Source organism: Chroicocephalus ridibundus, chromosome 1, assembly GCF_963924245.1.
Source record: "Chroicocephalus ridibundus chromosome 1, bChrRid1.1, whole genome shotgun sequence".
NCBI lineage: Eukaryota > Metazoa > Chordata > Aves > Charadriiformes > Laridae > Chroicocephalus > Chroicocephalus ridibundus.
Window position 1 is genome coordinate 104,321,683 of NC_086284.1, and position 25,286 is coordinate 104,346,968.

The 25,286-nt window shown below is 42.0% G+C and overlaps 1 protein-coding gene across 1 annotated transcript in view; it reads left to right on the forward strand.

Annotated features, from left to right (window-relative positions):
* The window catches only part of URB1 (URB1 ribosome biogenesis homolog), a 55,229-nt gene that overhangs the window by 28,116 nt on the left and 1,827 nt on the right, over positions 1-25,286 (forward strand). Inside the window, 20 exon segments of the mRNA XM_063346685.1 lie at positions 904-1,100; positions 1,650-1,874; positions 2,416-2,595; positions 3,627-4,482; positions 5,719-5,920; positions 6,127-6,304; positions 7,468-7,526; positions 8,283-8,479; positions 10,161-10,271; positions 10,365-10,428; positions 12,231-12,402; positions 12,963-13,065; positions 17,368-17,528; positions 17,908-18,019; positions 18,991-19,097; positions 19,562-19,705; positions 20,504-20,613; positions 21,501-21,677; positions 22,597-22,838; positions 24,516-25,118. Coding sequence (XP_063202755.1) covers positions 904-1,100; positions 1,650-1,874; positions 2,416-2,595; positions 3,627-4,482; positions 5,719-5,920; positions 6,127-6,304; positions 7,468-7,526; positions 8,283-8,479; positions 10,161-10,271; positions 10,365-10,428; positions 12,231-12,402; positions 12,963-13,065; positions 17,368-17,528; positions 17,908-18,019; positions 18,991-19,097; positions 19,562-19,705; positions 20,504-20,613; positions 21,501-21,677; positions 22,597-22,838; positions 24,516-25,118 — 4,200 coding nt within the window.

Here is a 25,286-nt window from a genome sequence, read left to right on the forward strand (position 1 = left end):
GAGAGCCCACCTTTCCCCTATGAGATACAGGGAAGGTGGAGGAGGAGGATGACCCCAGGCTCTGAGCACGGAGGGGACTGAGGAGCAGTGCAGAGACACTGTCCGTGCATGGGCAGTCTTGGCCTGGAAGCAGTTGTGCTTCAATAACAGTGTTGTAAGCTCAGAGTATGCATATTGTGAGAGGAAGGTGGTTTCAATGGCTGTAGGCAGCTATTCCACTGAGACCAGTCAGTAGGGAAGAGAAGACAGGACGTTGAATAGAAAATAGATGCGTTTTCCAAAGAAAAATTCTTCAGATATGAAGCTCCAGGGGGTGAATGTTCCAAAGTTCTACCGCCTCCTTGAGGAAAGGATTTTGTGCACCTCAGAGGAGGATTTGCCAACCACACAGCACCTCACTAAGTCCTATGTATATTTGGCTGTTGAGTACCACCTAGAGTGGAACTGAAAGTCACAGTTCTGAAAGAAAATCCTCCATATTTAACCAGTGCATGTTAACCTAGGTGTGTTCTCCCCAGTACAAATCAGTTCTCCTATTAGGTGGTGCTTTGCTGGGGTCCTTATCCATCAAAATACGGACAAGTTTAGCATAACACAGTAAAAGCGGAGTTAGTTTTATGCTTGTCGGGAAGGAAACAGGCCAACCTAAGCATATATCTTAAAGTGGGGTGATTATTTACTTCAGTGGTGACTACTGTATGGAGTATTTTTCCAGATACCTCAGTGGGTCAGGAGCACTTGCCTAGCTCATCACAAGCACCTTTTAATCCTATTTGGTAGTTTTCTAGATGATGCTATATGGCCTGTTGCCCAAGTCTTAAGGAAAGAGGGCTGCCCTAGTGTCTGTGCTCATGCAGATTACTTCTGTCAACGGGTTTCATTTTTTTTATTTTGCTTATGTAGGAGCACACATCGTAGAATATCTTGTTGCTGTTTTCACTGACCTCCTGCACTCCCAGAGAGAACCCCTCGCCCTCTGCTTGATGTTCCAGCTCTATGATAAAGATCTACAGTCCCTGAAAGTTTCTAAGTATCCTCAGCTCTACCGATTTAACCAGTACTATAAACTCTGGATACCCCAGCAATCTCAGGAACCTGTGGTACGGAATACCTGAAGTCACTTGAATGCTTGAGCCAGTATTTCTATAAAACCTCACAGTGTATAAAGGTTACATTTCCATCAGAAAGTGCATTTACATTAAGCTAATTCTGTATTGCTTCTTGATGACATTGGGACACAAATTTGCTTAAGGGCTTTTCTCTAATGACACAAGAAGTCCGTGCTGTGGTTGGGAAGTGAAGCCAGGGCTCAAGGGTTGTACACGATCACCCAGACTACAGCTCCTCATCTGGAAGAGTGTGTGATGTGGCCCAAGGATCCAATTTACAGTGGCTGGAGTTCACCCAGGTGTGGGTTGGGAATGCGTGGTCCGGCTGTGGTTTTCTGTTAGCCCAGCAGTGACCATATACAGATTTGCCATGGGACACCTTTGACTAGCTCTTTGATAGCAGGACTGTACACGTATGCTCCTGGAGCTTCAGTCCCTCTTCCAGCACAGAACTAATTTCTAAACAGAGGTAGCTAAAGAAACTTCCGATTCATACTCATCTTTATTTATCTCTTATGTTTTTTTTTCCATTTTGAACAGTTTAAAAAATGCAAAGATGTATGCAAAGAACCTCCTGTGGTCCTGGATTCTGTATTTACCACTTTGCTAAAGAAAGCCTATGAGAGAGGAAGCGATACCTTACTAGAAGATGATATCCAGACAAAATTGAGAGACCTGGCTTCCCAGCTCCCGCCTGAACAGCTTTTGTTAGGAGTAAAGCATGTGTTACTATACCTGAAATCCACAGTGGAGAACTTTGGCAGTGTAAGAGCAATATTGTGATGATATTGTGAGTTAGATTGTTTTATTTTAATGCAGCAAGTACAACTGACTTGGCTGTTAAAACTTAAGGATCCAGTTCTGCAGCTTTTTTACATACTCAGCTCTCACTGGGGCTATAGAGCACCAGACAAACCTGCACATAATTTGTAAACAAATATCCATCCTTGTAATTATTGAGGAGTCTTGGATTTACTTTGCATGGGTTATCTTACTGAATTATGTGTAGTGCAAATAGACTCCAGATTTTAGTCCATCTCCTGGGTTTCCATAAGAAGCCTCCCCAGAGAGTGAAATTCATTGGCCTGTGTTACACCAAAAGTCACAGTGTAAATGAAAATCTATAAATATTTATTTGCCACCCTGAGACTTTTCTTAGAATCAGATTTCTATAGCGGGGAGTGATTCCTTGCCCCAGAAAAGGTTGTAATCTAGGAAGTTCTAATTTCTGCTCCTGTTGGATAATTATCCTTCTGCTCCCATCCTTCTCTTTTCTCAACTTCCAAGATGTCTGTTATTTTCACAGCTTGGTAGAACTTTTGGTCCTCACCTTGTTGACCTTTATATGGACCTGCTGAGCAGCCTGTTGTGCCGGGGAAATCAGATAGAGTTGGATAGTCAGCAGAAACGAGAAGAGCATCAGACTGAATCAGATCTCTTTATGGATGAGGAATCTCTGATTACAGAGGAGTCTTCAAATGACAAGGTACCAAATCCCTTGATACACAGGCCAGAAGCTCACCTGTTAGTAAACTTTGGTTTTATTTATTCTCTAGGGAAATAGTCATAATTTTTGCTGAATTAAAGCAAATTATCTTAGACATGAACAATTTTTTGAGCACAATTTATGTCAATGTCTTTTCACCAACCACCAAAGCATGGAACTGTCTAAAGGTGACAGAGAACAGGGGATCTGGCAAGGATCAGGCTTTGTGACTGCTATGACTTGATAATAGTCATGAGGATTTCTGGGATTTTGGTTAGGATTGAAGTGTGTCTGTCATACGCTTGCTGTATAAGGGCTTGAGTAGGATTTTACTGTTTTGTAGAAGCATTACTATAGCATTTGCCAGGTCCTCAGAAGGGCAGGGAGTGAACAGGATATCATACACTCTGTTTTTCACAGAGTTGTATTGAATGAAAGCAGGTTGATGCAGAGAGATGCTGTTAAGGTCTAGGAGGAGGAATTCAGAACTTTGAACATGTGGTCCGGCAGTTACGAAACTACTGTCTGTAGATTTGACCAGACTCCATCATCCACAGTCTCACCCCTGAGCTGGAATACAGTCAAGAGAGGTCCTGACAGAGATCACTCACCTTTGCAGAAGAAATTCTATTCCCTAAGCCCCGTATAAAGCCTGTTTATGAAAATTATGTACTTGAAGGAATGAATTGTTGCCCCCCTTTCATCTTCTGTGGATTTGTGAGTGGAAACTAGAATGGAATTGGATTGACAAACCTCAGAATATACAATTTTCCCCTGGAAATGTACTTAGACATGTGGAGAATATTGAGTGAAGGCGTGCCTCCCACATTATAAATGTTAGAAGAATGGTATTTACGTGCTTGTAGTTTGTTAATAATTTTATTCTCTGACTAGTTGATAGACAATTTCATGTTCAGTAATTGTAATAAACATGCTCTGGAAAATAGGCAGATGAACGATTTTTATTTTTTTTTTCCCCCTCCAAAGTATAATTGTCCATTCAGTGATATTGTTACAACCATTTGTTACAGACACTAGAAGATACGCTCATGTTGATTTTCAGACATCCTACACTGGAGAGTTGGTTCCTGGCTTTAGAACAACGTTCTCTTCCTCAGCACAATTTAAACCCTGTCGCTGTGAAGCTCCTGTCGGCTCACCTCAATTCCGGTGTGCTCCAGCTGCTGAAAACGGGTGCCCCGATGTTGCAGAGCATGGATCACAAGCATGTGTTATCGAAGTATTTTGAAGCTATCACAAAAAGTGTCTTGAAAGAGCTAAAGGCTGCGGGGAAAGACAGAAACCAGGTCTCTCCCAAGAAGTCTCGCCAGCTGGAGGCTCTGGAGGAGCTGCACATATACATGGCTGCAGCTCAGCTGAAGGAGATCACTTTAACCATGCTGCGACTTCCTGAGACGAGCTTGACTACTCAGAAATCTGAAAAATCCCCTAAAAAAGGGAAACAACTAAGCTTCTATGGACAGATTGTGGTGCAGCTCCTCACAGAGAGCTACCAAAAGCAGCCCCAGCGAGGAGAACTACTGCTGTCTACAGACCACATTAAAGCTTTGGGGATATTGATGTCAGCATCAGTCAGCAAAGATTTGGAGAAAGTTTTCCTTCAGGCTCTCCAAAGCGAGCCAGTCCTTGCACACGCAGTCAGTGTAGAGGTGCATGTTCACTGCCTTAACCAGAGGTCAGAAACCTCCCTTGCCATTGTAGGCATGCTGATAAAACACTGTAGGACTCACCTGCTCCAGTTTGAGCTGTGGTGTCTCAGCAGTGCCACTGGAAGGTACCTCAGGGAAAACATGGAGAGCTTCCTTCCACTCATTTATGTGTATTTGCAATGCAGAGACCAGTTTGATTTCACCCGACCTTCCGCAGGTAAAGCCACAACTGATCCCTGTTTGTGATTCGGGAGGCCAGATTCTCAGTGTAGGCTCTGCTGGCCTTAAAGTCTTGGATCCTCTGCACAATAAGTAGAGGTGATAAAATTTACGTGTCTAACTTCTAATGATTCTCTTATAAGTACCTCTACAGCACAAAAGGTAAAGGACTGTTGTGAAGGGTGACCGTTAGACTGAAGCAAAATACTGTTACGGTAGTTGTTGCCCAGTTTTCTCTTTTGAAACCCTTATTTAATACTTAGTGCATGTGAAAATCTGTCTTCATGCTTATCTTGGTTTAGTGTAGGAGGTAAAAACTTTTTCTCAGGCATAGATAGAACACTGTCTGGTGAGTGGAATGCCATAGCCATATGGTTTTGCAGAACGTGAGCTTTCACTTTTACAAGTGTAAGGGTCCGAAAGTTTCTTCTAAAATAAATCTCCCAAGAATAGCTTCTTACAGTAATGCCTTCCTAAGCTGGCAGTCCAAAACTTTCCAATCCAACAGCAGCATTAAATTGACAAGACTGTTAAATTTTCTACTGGCAAAACTATGAGTTAGGATTCAGCTCGACAGAACAGGATCACTTTGATTCCATTTCTCTTATTGCGTAGAAATGTGAATAGCAACAGAAACAGGCTGACTGTAACTGTTGGTGGAGAAGGCTTAGCTCTATCTAGGAGAAATTCAAGTAGTGAAAAGACCTTGTCAGCACACAGGAAAGTAGAGGATGGTTTAAAGAACTAAGCCTTTCTCTAGCACCTAATGCACACCAGTGGTTTCGTGCTTGAGCACTAGAAGGGGAAACTGCTGTCCGACTGACTTGATTTATAAGGTATCTGTTAGCTGTCTGTTGATGTGAGAGAAAATTTCCTTTGAGCCAGGGTTAGAGAACTGGTATGGTTTCGTCCTTCCTGAGATGCAAGGACAAAGCCTTTTATCAGGAAGTTGTCCCACTTTTGAAGGTCTGCATTGTTTGCTCATGTCTAATCGTTTCAGCTGTGTGCAAGTGGTTGTCTGGTACATATGCTAAATACTTCCTAATGGTGCTATGGAGCAATACAGAGTGCGCTCCTCTGTAGCAGCTTAGCAGCTACTGTAGTGTAATTTCCTAGAAACTAAGTAATCTGGAGCTTGATTAGAAAAGCAATTTTGGATTTTTGTAGTTATAAGTCTGTTGTGGCTTAACACACTTAGATGGTGAAACCTGTGTCCCCTGCTCTCTCCCAACAGTTGCCTCAGGTGTTATACCTGTCTTGAGGAAAGCTCTGTGGAAGGAGCTCTGTGGTATATTTCAAGACACAGAAGCATTGCAGGAGACCACTGTGAAACTGCAAGTTCTTTCGAAGCTGTTGCCATCTTCAGAAAGCAAAGGGCTGCAAAAGCTTATTGACCGGCTTCCGGCTGCTCTTGAGAAAGCAGAAAATAACGAGAGGTAGGCAAATCCATTTGCCTTGTTTCAGGACTAGGTTTGTCCTGTGAAACATTTTGATAGATATGCATGAATGCAAATACTGTGAACAACAATCATATCCTCTCCTCCAGATGGTCTGTCACTTCAAAGCTTTGGCAGCAAGACATCTTTAGGATATATACAAAGCATGTTATAACATTAAAAAATATATAAATATCTTTCTGCAGTTGGACAGTGGCAGATGCCATATCTAGGGTGCTTGAAAACTCTGAAGAGCTGCATTCCTGGAGGAGATGCCTGTTGTCAGCCTGCATGAAGGGGTTAGTTTTCATGTACAACAGCAGTAAAGAAGAAAGCAAGCAAGAAATGGAGAAGTCCATGCTGCTGAGGCTAGAAGAGTTGTTGGTGAGACTTCTTATCTGCACTGCCAGAATGTGACTTTGTGCATATATGTTTTTATGCTCTTGTATTTTGGGTAAACATAGACTTTATTTTCTGTTTTATAGATTATGGCTTCTGTGGGCTTTTAACAGCTTTTATGGAGTTAACTTAGCCTTGCCTAATCCTTTATAAGAAGCAGTTTTGAGTTGTTCTTGATGATGGCTTTCTGTTAACAGTCCCCTTTGAAAAACAGAGTTTGAGGTATTCAAGAGTTAAAAATCAAAGGTTGCCAATGCATGTTTTTATTAAAAAAAAAGAAGTGATACAGGTACTTCCAACAAGACCCATGTTTTCTGAAGTCTGTGGCAGAAATCAGGTTGATCATAGAAATCCAAACTTTAATCATAAAGAACACTACTTGATTATTCCCTCTGTACTACTGTTTCTTTTGTAGTTCAGTAAGGTAGGTGGATCCCTGTAAGACACAAAAATGAAGGTCTGCAGGCAGTGAATGCAGTTGACCTCTTGCTGGCTTCTGGTGACACTCCCTGTTAGTGCATGATTGGTTGTACAGGACAGGAGTCTTGCAGGACCTCAGGAGCTGCCTCATAATATTCGTCCTGATGGTGTTCGCAGGCCTGACAAGGTTAGCACCTGCCATTACTGGGACAGCTGGCAGTCTTCTTAAAACTTGTTGTTTATTGTGGTTTATAGCATTTCAGGGAAGATCAGTTTTTGTAAGTAACACATACACCCAGCCACCCCTATTTGCCACATGCAAACCTTGCTTAGCTTATATACATTGCAGGTACATAAAAACCTTGTACCTGAGTCTTTTGCTTTGACTTGCTGGCTTTTTATTCCTTTCACACTTTGGGAGTGTGAAGAGTTTCAAGACGCTGGGTCTTTTGGTACCTACAGACCAGCTTGTTTTTTGATTGCATACAGTCCATATGCTCCCTTGATCCCAGGACCAACAAAACAAGACTTGCGGTTTCATTTGAATGAGGAGGTAGGATTGTTGTATCCAGGAGCTTTCTTCCCTGTTATCCATTGATCATCCCACCTGGGTGTTTGTCTTGCATGTTGTTAGCATGTCTGTTGAATGGAAATGGCTGGCCTTCATGATCTGTAGAAGCTCTGTGCGCTAATTGTAAACAATGTGTTTTTACTTACGACATGCACAGCGCTTTGTTGAAGAAGTGGACCCAGATGACTGGTACAGCTTTGTGAAGACGGGACTCAAGTAAGTAATTTTGAGATGCACCAAAGGTGCTGTTGGAGGTGCAGTTCTCTTCACTTGGCGTTGTCCTGCATTTTATTGGAAAAACTCTGTCTCACTTGAATTCAGTCAGATTTGATGGTGCTCCTTGTTTGTCAGGGTGCACTTTATGTCGCATCTGCTGGCTTCATTGGAGCCTGAACCTGCACAACTGCAGGCAGATTTGGATTTTGTGCTCCAGTTAGCATAACTAACATAGCTAAGTGGATAGCTGGACTAGCTTCTTTTCAGCTGGCATAAAGAAGCTTTATGCTGGTATAACTTCTTTTCTTTTTATTTAAGATATTTCTTAAATACAATTCATGTGAAAACAGCATCAGATATTTCACTTTTCCATTTAAACCGTTTAAATAAAGGAAATAAAAAATAGGTTAGGATAATCTTAGCTTCTGTGGAGGTAGAAGTGTTAATCTGAAGGGTTTCTTTCTGAAGGGTTAGTAAGCAAATTTTAATCCTTTATTAAGATCAGTGCAGCTACAAGTGTGACTGTGTGTTGATTCTCCTTTATTTTTTATGATTAAGATACCGGTATATCTTAAAAAGACTTAAATCGAAACAGCTCAGGGAAAGAGGTGCATGTGTTTTCATTTTCCTTAATTTGCTTTGGTTTTACTAAGTTTGCTTTCTCTGCAAGTTTTCATATCTTAAACAGATTTTTTTCAAGCAGATTTCCTTGGGTTTTGTTGGGGTCTGACTTTTCTGTGATCCTTGCTTCTAAAGGTACCGCTACAGAAATGAAGCATTTTTGAAAGTCCTGAACGTTGCTATTCAGTTATTATACAAAAAAGAATCCTCACTTAGTCAGAGATTACTCAAGCTCTCCAAACTTCACATGATGGTCACGCAGCACTCTCTATTTTTGTCAGCCATACTGAGGTCAAGAGAAGACGATGGCATGAACATCCAGACGACAAGAGGTATTTTTTTATCATCTTCTTCCTTTTAACTATATTTAGTAATCTTGTCTTCCTTGCGTTATAGTTTATCCATCCAGTAACCTATCCACCTACATGTACTTGCAGAGCTATTAAACAATTCCAGAATATTAGCATTTAGTTTTTAATTATAGCTCTACTGGGATCCAAATGTTGCATTTGGTTTATGGCTGCCAGTTTTAAAAACTTAGGTTTTCTAAATCTACTGAAAAGGTGGGTTTGGGTTTTTTTGTTTGGTCGGTTTTTAACCCTGTTGAAATCTTGAATTGATTCTTTTGGTTTCTGCAAGGTTGTTAGTGTAAGATCACTTGTAGGTGCAGATAGGTTCATTTAGAAACGTATGTGATGTTTAAACGTGTTTTAAAATAGGTTGATGCAGAAGATTTTAAGTTGATTTTGCAAGTTGTATAAGAAATGTTAATTTAATCGATGTGTATTTCATACTGCAACCTTTCATGAGGAGTATCCTTCTATGAGTAATATAAATTGAGTGCTAGTTCATGTGTAGGATTGGCTTTGTTTCTTCGTCTCTGCCAACTGAAATACTGCCTGACCTTGAACCAATCATTTAATCTACATATACCTCAGCTTTTTCCCCCTCTGCAGGGCTTTGAGATTCAGTGAATCTGTGAGCAACATGTAAACAAACTTTAAAGTTTTAAATCACCTAAGATGAGCAAAAAGCTCTTGTGAAGTCACGAATTTAGTGAAATTAAAAATAAGTAATAGATTTTGCTGCATACTGTTTGTGTTTTACCTTTTGAATGTATTTCTGTAGAGCAGCAAGATGGATTATTTGGGGCTAACTTCAGTAATTCAGAAACTTGGTGTCAAGAGTGCCTTTATTCAGGCTGTTGTCTTTATGATCTGTTTTCTTTTGACATACATTTTATATTCCTGTAGATATTAAGGGAAAAAGGCCATGCCTTTTCAGATACTGGGAGTAAAGAAATCTGAATTCAGGTCTTGAATCTGCCACAGATACCCTGTTTGCCTTTGAGTAACCTGATCGCTTAATTGATCTGTTTGCCAGCTAGTTATAAAATAAAGGTGGATAACTTTTGTATGCTCCAGGACAGAGTTGCTATAGCTTGCTAATGAATTGGATTCTGCCGTGATGATCCCTGTTTAAATGCACAGTGTAGAAGAATTTTTATAAGTTACTGCAGCTGGGGTGCAAACTTATGAGTTCTAGCTGTAACTTCTTGAGTAGCTTGGGGAGGTTGCTGGGACGTCTGTCTCCACTCTGTGCAACTCCTGAGTTAGTTTAAGGTGCCTTCTTGGGAGGGGAGGGAGCTGCGGTATGGTAGGATAGGGTATAGCACTTCTTTTTAACCTGAGAGCAAATGTGTACACATGGAAAATTTCTGCAGGGTAGTGTGCTACATTGTGGACCTCACCTCACAATAACATTTGTACGTCCAGCTTGGAAATACTGTTTTAACTTCTTCATAAAAAGTTGTTCTACTTGCATGAAATGCATCGTAATCATCCTTTAGTGTAGTTGAGGAAATGGTTTTGGTATTATAGAGGTAGATCTTGATATAAAATGTACAGTACTGTGTATGCATCTATTTAGAGAGGGTATATGTGTGTAGGGGTATTTATATACGCACTATCTAACCGAGAGAGCAATGAAGGTAAAGCTGTGTGTTTATTTCAGAGGCCTTGGTGGATATATTGCTGACAGTTGTGAAACTCAGCCCTTCTCTCTGTGAGAGCAGTCACCTTGCCGTGTTGCTGGGTGCCTACGGGGCTACACTGAGTGCTGTAGGTAAGTGTGTTAGCCTGAGAAAGGTACTTCCTACTAGATCTTGGGTTTTCATCTTCATAGGTGCCTGACTTTGGGTTTCATCTTGTTTTTTAGATCAGAAGGTACTGCTACTGCTTCAGTTGTATGAGAAGAATAATCAAAGTCTTATAAGTTCCAGGTAAGCTGACCACCTTCCTTTGTTCAGCTAACTACATACAAACAAGCAGTCTCACAGCTAGCATTTTTCCAGGGTCTTATTTTTAACTGAGGTAAACAGCGAGCAAGGTTAAACCTAGAGGTGAATGTTGCTTTTGGGAACATTTTTCCTATGTATTTCCTACTCTTAATGCCATTCTCGTGTGTTGCCCAAACTTCTGGGTATCTGTGGGTTGGGTGAGGGACTCTCTCATTTCCGTAGTCCCTCGCTCTCCATAGTAAGAACCCATTATAGGGTTTTATCACAGATAAAGGCCAAAGCCCAGGTTGCTAGCGTAGCACACCTTCCCCTTTCCTTGTTCCCTTGGCATACAGGGTTTGCCACCCAGCACAGCCCTTGCCCTTTTCAATGATCTTTCCCCTGTATGCGTGATACTCAGCTCTGGTGCTTTGCTGGAGAGGAGAGGAATATGCCAGTGGATGACTGAGTGTATAACCTCTTGCATTAACACATGTGTTGTTAGTTTTGGGATATTAACATGGTATCAATGCCTGCTTTGTCTTTCACCAGTCTGAACTGCGTCTCTCCTTATAGCGCAGCCATGCACATCTACATCTTCATGCTTCATAAGAGAGAACCATGTATTGTGTAAAATCAGCAAGTTTCTTTTCAGGCCCTGTGCCCAAGCAGTCCACAGGGAGGTCTGTTGTTGGTAACAGTTAGTTCTTACAGACACTGCTGGTTTTGCTCTGCCTTGCTCAAATGCACTTTTCTGTCTTTGAAGCATGGGCATAAATGTTAACAGCAATGCAAGAGTACTGGTTCAGGCATCTGGAGCAGGACAGGACTCTGAATTAAGAATCTCCTGTAGCTTTGTCTGAGAATGTAGATAATCCTTGCAGCCTGTGAAGGGGGACAGCAAATGAAGGTTCTTCTTAGCACGGAATTGAAGTAGTTTCCAGAAGCCAGGGCTCTGGTACTAGACACATCTTGCATAAATCTTTACTGAAAGCATTTGCAAATGAGAGGGTGTTATGCGAGGAAGAGGCTGATTTCAGAGGTAGTTAGGTCCCAGAACTTTTGTAGCCCTTTTAAAGGAAAAACAATTTCATACTATGCTCTGAAGTGAATTGGTAGCCAGACACTTGGTTATACTTGATGCCAGCACAGAAGAGTTTGAGTGAATATCCAGGAAAAGTGCTGTACATGTAACCCAGCAGAGCCCAAATTGTGTCACAAATGGGAGCCTTCAGGTTCTGGTTGATAAGAAGCCTAATACCGTTGCTCCAGCTGCCTCACTGACACTAAGGCATGCTCCTGGCAGTACCCACATAATAAATGACGATATCAATAGCACTTAAAGCACAGTAGCAAAGTAGGTGGGGTCTAAGGAGCAACTCGGGGGAGGAGAGTAAGGATTTATGTTTTATTGAACCACAGTGAAGCTGGTTTGAAATACTGATTGCATTTGAGACAACCATGTCTCACCAGGTCTTGATCACCATCTCTTCATGCAGCTGCTTATTGTATTTACCTGCATTTATAGCCTAAATAAAAAAAGTGTTCTTTCTGAGAAGGTAAGTTCTGATTTGGACTAACAGGGTAGCAAATAGTTAATGAGACACCCTCAGACTGAATTTGAAAAGCTTTTGGATGGATGAAAAAGGTGTTGCCAGGGAAACGAGTTCTAGTTTCAAGTTCCCACAGGATAATAAGTACAAGTGAAAGGAAAATTTAAATACTAATTTATATCCTCTGTAATTGCTTTTCACTCAGTGCTAGCAGTTTGTTGAGTAATGCCTTTACTTCTAACAATGTTTAAGAATGCTGCTATGGGGTCCAGCTGCTGTGGAGCATCACAAGACTTGCAAGAGTCTAGGGAAGTCACTATGGCAGCAACCAAGCATGGAGGAGATTCTGTGTCTGCTAGATCGTGAAAAGATGATGAAGACAATTCTGTCTTTCCCTCAGCATCGCCGTCTTCTGTCATCACAGGTGCTTGGGTTCAGACTGATGAACTGTCCTTCTTTTGATGTAGAAAAAAAGCCTTTCGCTGTAGTCATTTCTTTCTTGCATTCGTGTAACATATTGCAATTTATTTACATCAGGAGAGCAATTTAAATTCATAGGAGATCTGGGATTAATTATTTAGGAGCACTTTTCAGATGAATTGCAATGTATGGACCACATCTTGTCGGCAGGTGTGATTGTGCAGCATTGCAAAGATTGCCATGTATAAGTGAGACCAGAATTTGACTTTTAAACATTTGTTAAATTTGACTGTCCAGGGATCCACTAACAATGGGCTCTTCAGTCTTTCATACAGTTTACTAACATGCTTCTGTATCTGTTTGTGCTAGTCCGAAGAAATAATTTTGGAACCCTGGTAGTGAAAGCCAGATTTAAACACAAGTGTGTCTCACCCTGTGTTGCGTTATATTTTGCAAGGTTTAGTATTGGTTCCTTTATAATGGGATGAGGTCGTTGGGGAAGTTTGAAACCAAGCTGGAAATCGGTGTTGTTCTGTACAAATACTGGTTTGGATTTGGTTTCAGGAGACCCAAGAGTCGCTGTATAGAGATGAAACTGTCGAGAATCTTGATGACTTCTACGATCCTTGTTTTCTACTTCAGCTCTTTAGTGAACTGACCAGACCAGGTAAAGTGAATGTTTATCTTTGATATTTAGTGTCATTTGCATGGCTCCATCTGTATCTCCATTAATCTCGATCTAAGAGCTAATACCACAAAGAAATTTGTGCCTGGCTTTGGAGAGAAGAAACATACATCATAAAGACTTTGGTTTTTTTTTTTTTTTTAAAGCACTTTTCCAAATAATGCAATGTATCTTGTGAGATTTGGCTACTCAGAAATAGAGCAATGTAGCAGCAGACAGGTGTTCCTGCCAAGCTGCTCTTGTCCAGATGACTAAGTGCTTCCTCATAGTTCTTTCAAATGTAGTGGGTTAACCCTGTGTAGAGGGACTGATCTGCTTATGATGAGGAGAGGTTTTTAAACTGGAACTGGAAGCAGCTTGGAAGAGGCAAAAAGTAGACAAAGATTTATGTTCTGTAATCTGTCGAATAACATTCTGTATATCAAAAACCAGCACAATGTAATTACAAAATACATGAGGGATCACTAGTGAATATTCCCCACTGGAGGGTTGTATTTTTTCTGGTGAATGTGTAGAGCTGTATTCTGCATCAGCTATGGTGTCACAGCAATGTGATGAGCAAAACGGGTACGGGAGAGATGGTACCTTCTGCTGCTACATGCAGTGCCCCACCTGCAGCCGATAGGACTGCTCTGATCTGAGGCTGCTTTTGTGGCTGAGTTTTTGGGAGCAGTAATCGTCTCCTTTCAGCTATGCTCTCAGTGGGAGCTGCGCAGAGGTAGGGCAGGTTGGAGACTCCGTCCTGCAACGCTGGAGTTCTCTGGGCATAAACCAGAAGCCACCATTGCTGGGGAAGGGTGAAGTTGTTTCCTGACCAGAGTGAATCTCTGCAGGGGTATTGATTTCTGTGAGGAACACTGAATTGACTGAAGATCTGGCCTACTACAGGCTGTGGTTATAGTATCGGGAAACTTCAGCCAACTCATTTTCCATCAGAGATGCATGGGGCCATTGTGTGTCATGAATAGGCCTGTGCTCAGAATTGTTGGAAAGTTTGACGAGATCTACATGGTGCTTGAAAACTAGTTGCTTAGACTTGCTTTTCTTGTTTGATATGACCCTGCTTTGCATATGCCTGTCCCTGCTGTACGTCAAAGGCACACTGGCTATTTAGAGAGCCCTTAAGGTAAAAATGAAACAAGGATCATAAAGAATTTCCTAACCAGCTCCCTCCCTGTGTTGATGATGGTTAACCACTGTGCAGTTACAGCTGGATTTGGCTTTCTACAACAATGGCGTCCGAAGCAACTGGCAGGCTGATAACTGCCTTTCAGTGAAATCATACTTATGGTCCTTCTTTGTTCACCTGTACCCTTATAGTGCAGCACCTGTGTCTTTTGTGTGTTCTTAGCCTATACTTAGCTATAGTTGTAAACCACGCTGTATAATTTTGACAGCAGTAAAAAGAATTGTCTTTTAGTTTACTGAGGGGGAAAAAAAAGGTACAAGAACTATTTGGTGTTTTGCAGTAGGGTAGATCTTAGACAATCCAGTTAATGCTGGGTCTTTGGGATTGTTATTGATGAAGAGCATGGACAGCCAGTGTCTTTTGAAACTGGGTGTAATAGTTGGAAAACACACTGCTGTCATGCACCTGTCAGCATCCCCTGGACGCCACCACCTTAACTGGTGGAAGGCATTCGGTAACTGTTGGTCAGCCTCGGCAACACTACAGTCAGCCAGCGAGGACAACCGCTTCTGTGGGAAGCAGTGGGGTTGAGGGATCTCTTGCACATCGTGCTCTTGTGGAGCTGTGGAGGCAGTGGCTGTCCTAACATAGACTGACTCTACTTTTCCCCTCTCCACTTTTAGTTTTCTGCTCCATGCCGAGTGAGAGTCTGCGTCCTAAGAGGGGCATTTTTAAAGGGCCGGAGTGATTTATGAGTTCAAGTCCCATGGTGCTCCTAAACCATGTCATCTGCTCTTGGAATTCCCAGTTCCTCTTTATTTATTTGCTCTGTGTGCTGGCTGCACAGTGCCCTGGGCACAGATGTTATATAACTGCTGAATTTATAAACATAGACTTATTGCATGGTGTTTAATGCTCGCTGAGTAAAAAGTGAGTCTGGAGCTGGGAAGATAGCAAGTTCTGTCTAACTTTAGCTCTGATAAGCATCTTGTGGAAATCTTTTCCATCGTGGTTCTCAATGTAAACAAACTGTATGTCAGACATAGAATTAACTTTTTTGTTTTAATAATAGCTTGTTATTTTATGTTAGTTGTTGAACGCATTCTCCAAGGTCAGCTGGATGGAAAATATTTCCACTGCATCTTTTCAGTGAAAGAAAGTTTTCCAAATAAATCTTTCTGTGACCAGCATGAACTTTACTGCTGAAGTGAGGACCTTGGATTTCACTATGTGGTGCCACCGCATAAAATTATCCACTTTGTCTAGTTGGTGTACATTAGTAGTTCTCAAGAACTGCAGTCTGAAGGAGAGCCATTTGGTGGCTTGCTGCGAAAGAGCGTACAACACATATCTGATCCCGTTCAGAACAGGGGTTGCATAGGCCAGGGCTATGTGTGATATGTCCATAAGTGATGGAGAATCCACTTCAGGGTTTTAGATCATCTTTGCATGTTCCCTTCGGATTCAACAGAAAGCATCCATTTCCCAGTGCTTACCTCGCACCCTTGCATCTTGCCTGAAGAGTGGGAAGTGCAGAATTGCTTTTCCACAGGCAGAAGGTAGCAGAAGGCATAGATTAGGTGTCTCTCTGGGCTCTGCTTCTGTTTCTCCTGCCCTGTTTTTGCTTCTCCTCTTTGACAGTCAGGCGGTGGCCTTACCCAGTGCCTGGAAGTAGAGGCGGGTAGAGCTGTATCTGTACAAACTCTGGTGATGTGAGAGGTATCCCATTATAACAAACGAGGGATCTTTCCTGAGGAGTTTTGCATTACGCCAGTTAAACTTGATGTGTTTTGCTGAGCAGTGGTGTAGGGAAGTGTACAGTAATTGCTAGTATTGAAATAACTTGTAAAACCACTCACTGAAAAGATCCGTTATTGCAATTCAGCAATGCCTTTTCTTTGGTCCCGTAGCAGTGGGCTGGTTGGGAGGCAGAGCTCGGAGGTGGAGACCCTGCTGTTGCCAGGCCCATAACTAGCAGAGCTGAGTGTGGAACTGCCAAGCATGAAATTGAAGTAGAAGTTCTGGCAGTTGAGGAAAAGCTGAGAGAAACAGCCCAGCTTCTCGTGCAGGGACATAAATAGTCTGTGATTTTTACATAAATATATGTATTTTAGTTGTGGGTGGGTGGTGGTGGGGGAGGAAATCAGTGGACCAAATATAGGTACTTGTCAGTAGGACTACAGCCTCTTCTTAAATAGGAATATTTGTTTCTCAGAAACTTCCTCCTGATTGTGAATTACAAGAAAATATGTGAATATTGTTGCTAAACTCAGAACCACAATGCATTTGCACTTTAGCTGGTAAAATACAACTGAGGTGCTGTTGTATTCCATTACTGGTGAATAGAATAGAAATAGCACAAGAGATACTCCAGAGGTTTTACATCAAGTCGTTTGTAGCCATCAGTGGGTAGAAATGGCACAAGCTCTTCAAAACATATGGCCCTTAAATGAGAAACTCTAAATCCTGGTGGCAAAATGCTATGGAAGATAAATGTTAAGATTCAAGGGTGTGTTTTCTGTTTGGCTACTTACTGTTAATTACTGGATTTTGTTTGTCCCAGAAGGGCATAGGATTACAGTTTACTACTTTGCTTGGGGCATACCTTACCGGCAGAATTGCTCATGCCTGCATGGTGACAACTGGTGGGGCTAATGGCTTATTCATATATTCTTCTGTCCAATCTATTACAGAAGCTCTTTAGTGCAGATAGGTTTTTCATTGGCAACACTTATCCTTCTTTCAGGCACAGACTAATCAAGTGCCCAGAAAATGTTTTGAGGAGGAGAATTTTCCCTCTTGTTCTTCTTTGTACTTAACTTTCCTGAAACAGTGAGACATGTAATGCCTTTACAGAATTTACTCCTAACTTTGCATGGTCTAGCAGGCAGAATCGTCTCTGTAAATGAGAATAACCACGTTAATTTCAGCTCAGAATTCCTGTTCAGAGTGACTTGCAGAATGCCTTTGCTAGCTGAAGGAGCCTTCAGCACGTGGTGAAGTAATTGTAGCCTTCAGCATGCAGTGAAGACCTAGAAGTTGGTGTTTATGAATAGAAGTTTTGCTAAGGATTATAAAGTATATAACAGCACTATGACGTGTCAATGTAATGCACTGGGAGTTTTTCTTTGTTTTTTTCCTCTCTTCCCACACAGAGTATGTAGTGGCATGTCACAAGTTTGTCGAGGTCAATGCCCTGGGTCTAACAGTAGCTGCCCTCAGCAGCTATGATTCCAACATGAGAGCGGCCGCATATTTTGTCCTGGCTTCCTTTCGTTCTCATCTGGAAGGAGCTCGCTTTCGAGAGAAGAGTCAGGTAAGACTGAGCTCAGTCGATAGTTTGCCAGGTTAGACATTTTAGGTTGTGGAGACTTATGGGAGAGTTGCTGCTTTACCCATCCATCTACGTGCACATGGTGAGAGGGGTAAAAGAAGCTTTATATCCTCTATTCCATTGTTTCTACTCTATAGCTTTGTGTTTCCTCCTGTTTTAATCAATGGGCAGAAAAAGGAGGGAAAGTGCGTTTTAGAAATTCTGAGGAATTTTATTTGTAGGAATGGAATTCCTGATGGGACTGGTATTTGATTTGTGGCCTGTGACATATCCTAAAAGCTTATTTATGTATTCATGCTGTCCTGTTGTATTCGTTTGGGTTATGATTCAAGCTTTTCTACCCTGGGCTCTTGTACTGTAGTTGGTGTATCTCTTGGATGCTGTGCAAAATGGAATCGGGCAGCCGAACCTCAGATTTACCTTCTCTTTGACCCTCTACATTGCTCGTGTGGCGCAGCAGATTCTGAAGCCAGGTACTGTAACATCCTGTGCCTGTTGAACTCCTGGAGTGAGTCGCTCTGCGTGTCCTTGACTGATAGTGGAAGATGAGATAGCTGTGACACTGGTAGGAGCTGTGAATTATGCTGTCCTGTGTTTCAAAGAAAAACTTTCAATGCTTGTGTAGACTGCTTTACTGGAGAAGTGGGAAGCGCCATTTTGCTTTGAGTACAAAACCAAGCTGATCCATGAGGGATAAAGCCACTGCGTCCTCATCATTTTGAGGTGGAGGTGAGCAGAGGGCTAGATGAGCGAAACTAGATGAGTGTGTGGGTCCTGTTCAGAGTAGGTTGGCCCAAGTGACCTTTTGTCCTTAGACACTGAACCAATGTAAGTCACTGTTGCAAAGGAAAATCATAGCAACGGGGAGTAGTTCAGGTTGGTCGGGATCTTGTGAGGTTAACTAAAACCCAAATCAGGGCCAGCTATGAGGGTAGACTACTTTGCTCAGGGCTTTATCCTAGAAAACCTCCAGACCTCTAGGCTGATCTAGAAAGCCTCCAAGCATTTGGGGACTGTACAGTCCCTCTGGACAACCTGATCCACTGCTCATGGGAGATATGTCTGGTCTGTAGGTTAAAAATTATGATTGGCTAACGTGAAGTGTTAGGCTTGATACGTGGAGAGATTTGCCTCTTACTTTACTGTAGATTTCTGTTTTGTCAATGAGGTACCATTGGATTGGCTGAAATTGGAGCCATGTTGAATGTTTATCTTCTCACCTGCTTTGTGCACGCTCTGAATAAGCTTTTCATTTTGGGGAGGAGAAGAGCAGGGACAGACAACAATATCATCAGCCTTAGAGCAGAAGGCCTCGCTGTATTTAAATGTGCTGTTCTGACAGCTAGCTGAAACACTGCAAAATACAGGTTCCATTTATTTTTCTGTATGGTTGTGTATTGTGGACGTTGTTCTCCTCCGTAATAACCATTATTTCTCTTCACAGAGGAGCACATGTATATGAGGGTAAACAGGTTCCTTCTGTCACACCAGTATTTGGACCTGAGGAAAGTACCAGGGTTTTTCCAGCTTTTCTACAGTTTTGATTTGGAGGTAACGTTAGAATCCTATCTTAGGTATCCACTAATTCTTCAGAAAATAATAGAAAAAAAAAAGCTATAAAAGTGCAACAAAATCTTTTTCTTCTATAGGTAATTAATTAGAGGCATATTTGTTTTGTTTTATATTTGAATTAGAAATATTATTTCTGGGTTTCTTTGTTGCTTTTGGTTTTTTTTTAATAGTAACGCATAATGAAATCATGAGTTGTGCTGTGTGTGCTCTGTAAGCACAACAAACAGAATGTTCTGAAGTTGCATTATCAGTGCGTATTTGGGCTGCAGAGTAACTTCCTGATGGTTGTTATTGATTAAATTTGATAGGGATGAAAAGTGAGAAGTCCAGAAAAGGCTGTTCAGGGCTGTGCTGGCACTCTCAGGGACCCATGTTTTTTGTTCTCTTATGAGCAGGCATTACTTTGCAATGCCTGATGGTGGTATTTTTCTTATGGCTTCTAGTACAAAACAGAGCGTGAATGGATTCTCAGACTTCTTGGAGAAGGGCTGCGTGATAAATATTGCTACGAGCTTTATGACTACCAGGGGATTTTCCATGTCATTCTTTCCTTTTTCAACAGTCCTTTGTGTGATGAGCGCTCCCAGGTAAGGAAAAAACCAACCAACCAACCAAACAAAAAAACCCACACCACCACCACCACACCCCACCCCCCCGCTCAAAAACCACAAAAGTTTGCATGGTTTGTAGATCTTAAACAACTACAAAGCAGATAGGAGCAGTTGCCTCCTCCCTTGCCCTCTTGAAAATCTGTTCTTTGTTCATTTTGTGTGTATGCGGAGGTGGAAATAATAGCTTATATCTAAACCAGAGTCACATTCTTGTCCCATGAAATTGGAACAGGTCCCTGCCATAATGGAACCTCACTCAGTTTCATCAGCTGGTGGTCTGGCTCTAGTCATATTTCTGCTGCTTCGTGGAAGATATTGCAGACACTGCAGTTTTGCTCTTACGGTCAGGGCATTTGCTTTTTTAGGTCTCCATATTCCCTAATCAGCACGTTACCTGTACGGTGCTTTAGTAGGCAGAAAACTCACATGCCAGAAGCTCTCATGTTCATAAGCATCCACCCTGAGAAATGCAGTCTGTTACAAGCATCTCAGTTAGGTATCAAAATCTTGGACAAAAAGAGAAAATTGTCTTGCTACCTTAAGACTTCTTTTTAAGAGTGGTGTCTGTCTGTATGAAGCCTTGCAAAGAGAATGTCTTTTCTTCTCTGGGGTTGCTGAGAACATGCGGTGTTTGGTAATACATTTTAACTTTGAGCTGATCAGATCCCAGATACCAGTCAGATTGCTAATTATATCCTTCTGAAAGATTGATAATAATTAGATCCTGACTCTGTTCTAATTTTTTAAAAGAACAAATTATATTTTCTGTTTCAGAGTCGTATTCTGGAGATATTACAAAATGCTGCCCGTGTCACCAGAGCTGCCTATTTGCTGATACAAGATCACGGCCTCTTAACCTGGATAGTGCACATTTTAGAGAAAAGGTAACTAGGGAAATACTAGTGCAATGGGAACGATTTTACTGTCCACAGTAGAATAATTATGCAATTGAGTAGGAAAACAAGGGTGACAGATACGGAGATGGCCTGTCAGTGGATGTGACATTTGGCACCTGGGCCCATACTGGCAGGACTTGCTGAACTCTAAAGTGTTCCTTTGTGTTTCTAAAAATCAAGACGCTTCAAGGTTGTAGTAGGAGGGGTGATGCGGTGGGACTTAATGTTTTTGATAATGCTTTCTTGAAAAACTTAGAAAACAAAATGGCACTTTATTTTGTATATATGTGTGTGTGTGAGTATGACACTTTCATTTCAAATACCCACAGTTCACATGCTGCCGTAGGACCTCCTACGCAGTACTTGGTATGATAATGAATTTGAGCTGGCTATAACATTCCTCCTCCCACATCTTCCTCCTCCCCTTCTCTCCCTCATATATGGTCAGGAACATAACTCATATATGTTTCTACGTCTCTCCCTCATATATGTCTTAGGAACATAACTGCTCTCAAGAAATGGTGGCAATGGTTGCAATGTTATGGAATATGTGGCAGGGCTGCGTAATGAAAGATGCAAGTCAGAAATCACTAGTCTCGTGGGGGGCCGCGATACACTGTAGTGTTTCCCCAGCTGCGGCGTGGCAGGAGGAGGTACTGGGTGTTCTCCTTGGCTGAGGAGGGCGGTAACCAGGGCCTCTGCGTGGCTGGGGCTTCAAAAGGGTGCGCTCTCAGGCCCTGATGGGGTCCTGGCTGAGAGGCACCTATTGCCATTCATGGCTCCAAAAGTGCACTAGAATGTGGTCCCCTCTAGGTGATGGATGGGTTCCTGGTTAGCATCTGCCTTCCAAATGCTTCTTTTATTTTGTTTTTCAGGTTTCTGGAAAACAAGCTGTTAAATAGAATTATTTCCTTACTCCATACTCTGTGGCTAACTAATTTAGGAAGCAAGAGAGAGAGCAAGAATCAGTCCCAGGACAACAGGAAGTTTCTTCCTATTCAGCTTGTAAATGAATTTCTCTATGTTTTAATTGCATTAATCAAGCACATTCGGTAAGTCTTTTTTTTTTTTTTTTTTTTTTTTATGAAGTTCCATCTCATCTTCTGTCCAGTTTGAAATTTGTTAAGGCCAGAAGAATTTCTTGATCTCTGGTAGTTTAATGCTTTTTTTCCCCTCTTCACTTTGAATTTTGAGTAATGAGTTTTGGTGAGATTTCTTTGATAGGAAGGTTTAGCTGTTTAAATACATGGGGAGTAAAATAGCAGCTGATGCACAGTTACTATCAAGTTCTACATCCTTAATTACTGGCCGTTTTTAAGCTACTGTATAGTTTTGTCTTTTTCCTGCTGGATTAGAGCCTGCAGTTAGCCATGCTATTTGCTGCAAGGATCTTTCGTACTCTCCGAAGGTTTAGACTTTCTGTGTCTGTACCATGTCAGCAAATGGTACAAGGAGAAACTGTGCAAAGTTCTACACGACGATGTTAAGAAGGGGTCAGTCTCTTCTCTCCAGATCTTGTGCACTTTATCTGTCTAAGCACAGCAGTTGCAGCAGGGATAGTAGAAAGCAGATGGGTAACCAGTTCCGTTTGCATTCATATGAGCATCTGTAGCTCTTCATGCAGACAAGTATTGCCACAACCTGAAGCAGCTTTGTTTATTTCTGCAAAATTTTGGAAATTCATGCAAAATAAAGACATGTAGGTAAAGCTCCAGACCTCTGTCTTCTTCCTTGGGTGCCATCTGCTTTTGTTATTTACAGGCAGGAGGGCCAAGACTATGTTTCATGGTCTGTTCTGCCAAACACTAATGGAGCAAAGTACTGGGGATTCAGTGAAATGAAACAAAAGTATCTGTCTAGAGAACTGCAGGAGAAAACTGTAGGAAGAAGACTGTAAGGAGAAAAAACTCGTACTTATTTTATTAATTAGCATTCAGAAAAATATGTGGCTCTTTTGTTTTCTTTTCATAGGACTAATTTGGATCTAGCCAAACTGACTCAGATTTTCAGTACGCTCCATTCCGTGCTGGAATATCGCGCTATAGTTGTTGAGGCCTTCAAAGAAATGAGCCGGTTCACTGTGAACGACAGCGTTCTCTCAAATAAAGAGATCCTGCTGCTGCTGCATAAGTGGAGCGTCATCAAAAAGGACCTGGAACTGCAAGAGGATATGCAGACTCTTGCTCAGAAATACCAAATCAAGGAATTGCTTAGTAAGTACTAAAGTATTTCAGAAAAGTACTGTTGTTGAGGCTGTTACAAGCTAACCATGCAAGTGAGGCAAACTTCATGGAAAGAAGTATTAATAACTTTTGCCAGAAGATCTGATATATCTTGGGGGAGGAGGAATGGAAATGGAAAGCTGTTTTTCAGGTCTTCCTTGTAGTGATTTCTAACTTAAACACAATTTTGGAAACTTTGTAGAAATAGGGTTTTAAAAAGAGAGTGCTTTAAAATGAAACTTAGTTGCAGATCTGGCATCAGGCTTTGCAAAATTGTATTCTTAAAAGAAATCTTAAAAAGGTGGCGCTTGGAGGCTTTGTGCTTGAAGATTTGAACCGTTCTGAGTGTGGATGTGGGGATCTAAAAGTGAAAATTGAGTAAAAAAAATAGCAGCAAAGCAAGCGAAAATGAAATAGTTAATTTTTCTTATTGTCATCAGTGTTGGAAGAAAGCAGAAATACATTTGGACTTGTATGACTTCTCTCTTGTTATCTCCGTGAATAAAATGTAGAAGGAACTTTGTAGTGGGAGGTGTTAAACAACACTGATTTCTTGCAAATGCAACAAGTGCGTTTGGTGCATATTAAAACTTCTATAGGTTTTTTTAAACATTCTGTATCAGTTAAACTCATTTTTAAAGTATCACTGTATTTAAGGGATACCATAAAAGCTTTAGTTTTTCTAAAGTTTTTCCATACCCTTCTGGTGTCTGTCTGAGGATTTTTAGAGAATTCTAGTGACATCTGCAACTTACTATATGTGAGGTTTAAAAAAAAAATCTGCTGCTCCAAGCCCTAGCAGCTTATAGTCAGAAATATGGGTCCTTATCTGATTTTTTTTTTTTTTCTGAGGTTGCATTTCAAGAGTTGTCCCCATCCCCCACAGCCCCTGGGAAAAAATGCTGAAATGCATTTAGTTGATTTTAAGCTGCAGAGTGCAACGTAATTGAAATCTCTGATGATTTTCTCAACAACTCCTTGAAGGCAGATAGCCACAAAACGCTTTGTGCAGTATGGTGGCGGCAAAGTGCCATCGCTGCTTGGGAGCTTTGCTGCTCCCGTGACACGGGCAGCATCTGACGGAGGGCAGCCCCCCATAACGAAGCGTGCCTGCCTGTCTCTTCTCTGGGGGTGTGAAAAATTCATGTGCCTTTGGTTGACATCACCTGGCCGGCCGGCCGCTCAGCCAGGAGGCGGCTGTGCTGGAGGAGGGCAGATTTTGCTGCTTCAGCCTGTGTCATTCAAAAGCATCGTAGCTGTGCTGGTGTCTCCTTCCACGGGCAGGCGCGTGCTGTGCCTCCGCTAGCCCAGAAGATAGGATTTCTCCTGAGGTGGTGTAAATAATGTAGCCTTACTGGCAAAACTGTAGCTGGCGGACCTCTGAAGTACTGCCATGGCCTTGCTGGGCTTTGGGCCAGGGCCTGGGTAGCATTATTGCTCACCTCAAAGTTAGGCGATCCAGTTTGGAAAAGCGTTTCAGCCTGTGAATCACCGGGAACTGCCTGTAGCCCAATTGCATAGGCTCAATTAGGCTGCTAAATGAGGCTAGCGCTTATCCTTTTAGCAACTGAAACAACACATGATGCCGCCTTTCTTGCATAATTTTTATACCAAGAAAATCCTTTGGAATATCAGATGTTTGTTTTGGTGGTGTTTTTCTTCTCACAGGAAACATTAAAGAAAAGAACAAACCTCAAGCCTCGTCTCGTGCATATCATCACGTTCGAAAAAAGAATAAGATAGAAAGAGAAGACGACGATGCTGCAGCCCTGCAAGTCTCTGAGCTGGAGAAATGCAGAGATCATCTGAATTCCATATTTGCCCATTGGGAACCTGTTTTCCCAGCGTCACCTGCCAAACATCCAGGGGAACCCCTCAAATCTGCTGACCTTGCAGATGAAACGGTCAGTCTTACCTGTGCGTCCATTTACATGGTAACTAAATGGCTCATCAAGTCCATGGTTGAGCACAGCCTCAATACGCAAAATGTTTCCTTAACTCTGCGGTGGCTGCAGAATTGTGTCTTGCCGCACCGGCTGGCAGTGCAGGAGATGCTCAGGGATGAGACGCTGAGAAACAACATCTTCAAGTTTTACAGCCGGATCTGTGAGGCCAGCAGTGGGACGGCGGGGCTCTTCCAAGAGCTCTGTTTGTTCAGTTCAATCATGCTGCACCTCATGGAGGCTCAGGGCCTGACCAACAACAGCTTTCATGAACACATGAAAACGTTGTGCCTGTCAGCAATGACGGAAGAGGATGCGAACAAGAAAGGTAACTAGTCCTTTCCTTTTCACTCACGTTACGAGGCGCGAATGGTAGAAAGTAGGTAGTTCGGTGTTATGTTTAATTCCTCAAAAGTCGGAAGTTGGCCTGTGTCTGTTGTGCTTGTCGCTTCACAAAGGAAAAGCTGTGTCTTCAGTGGTACGGGTAACGGGTTGG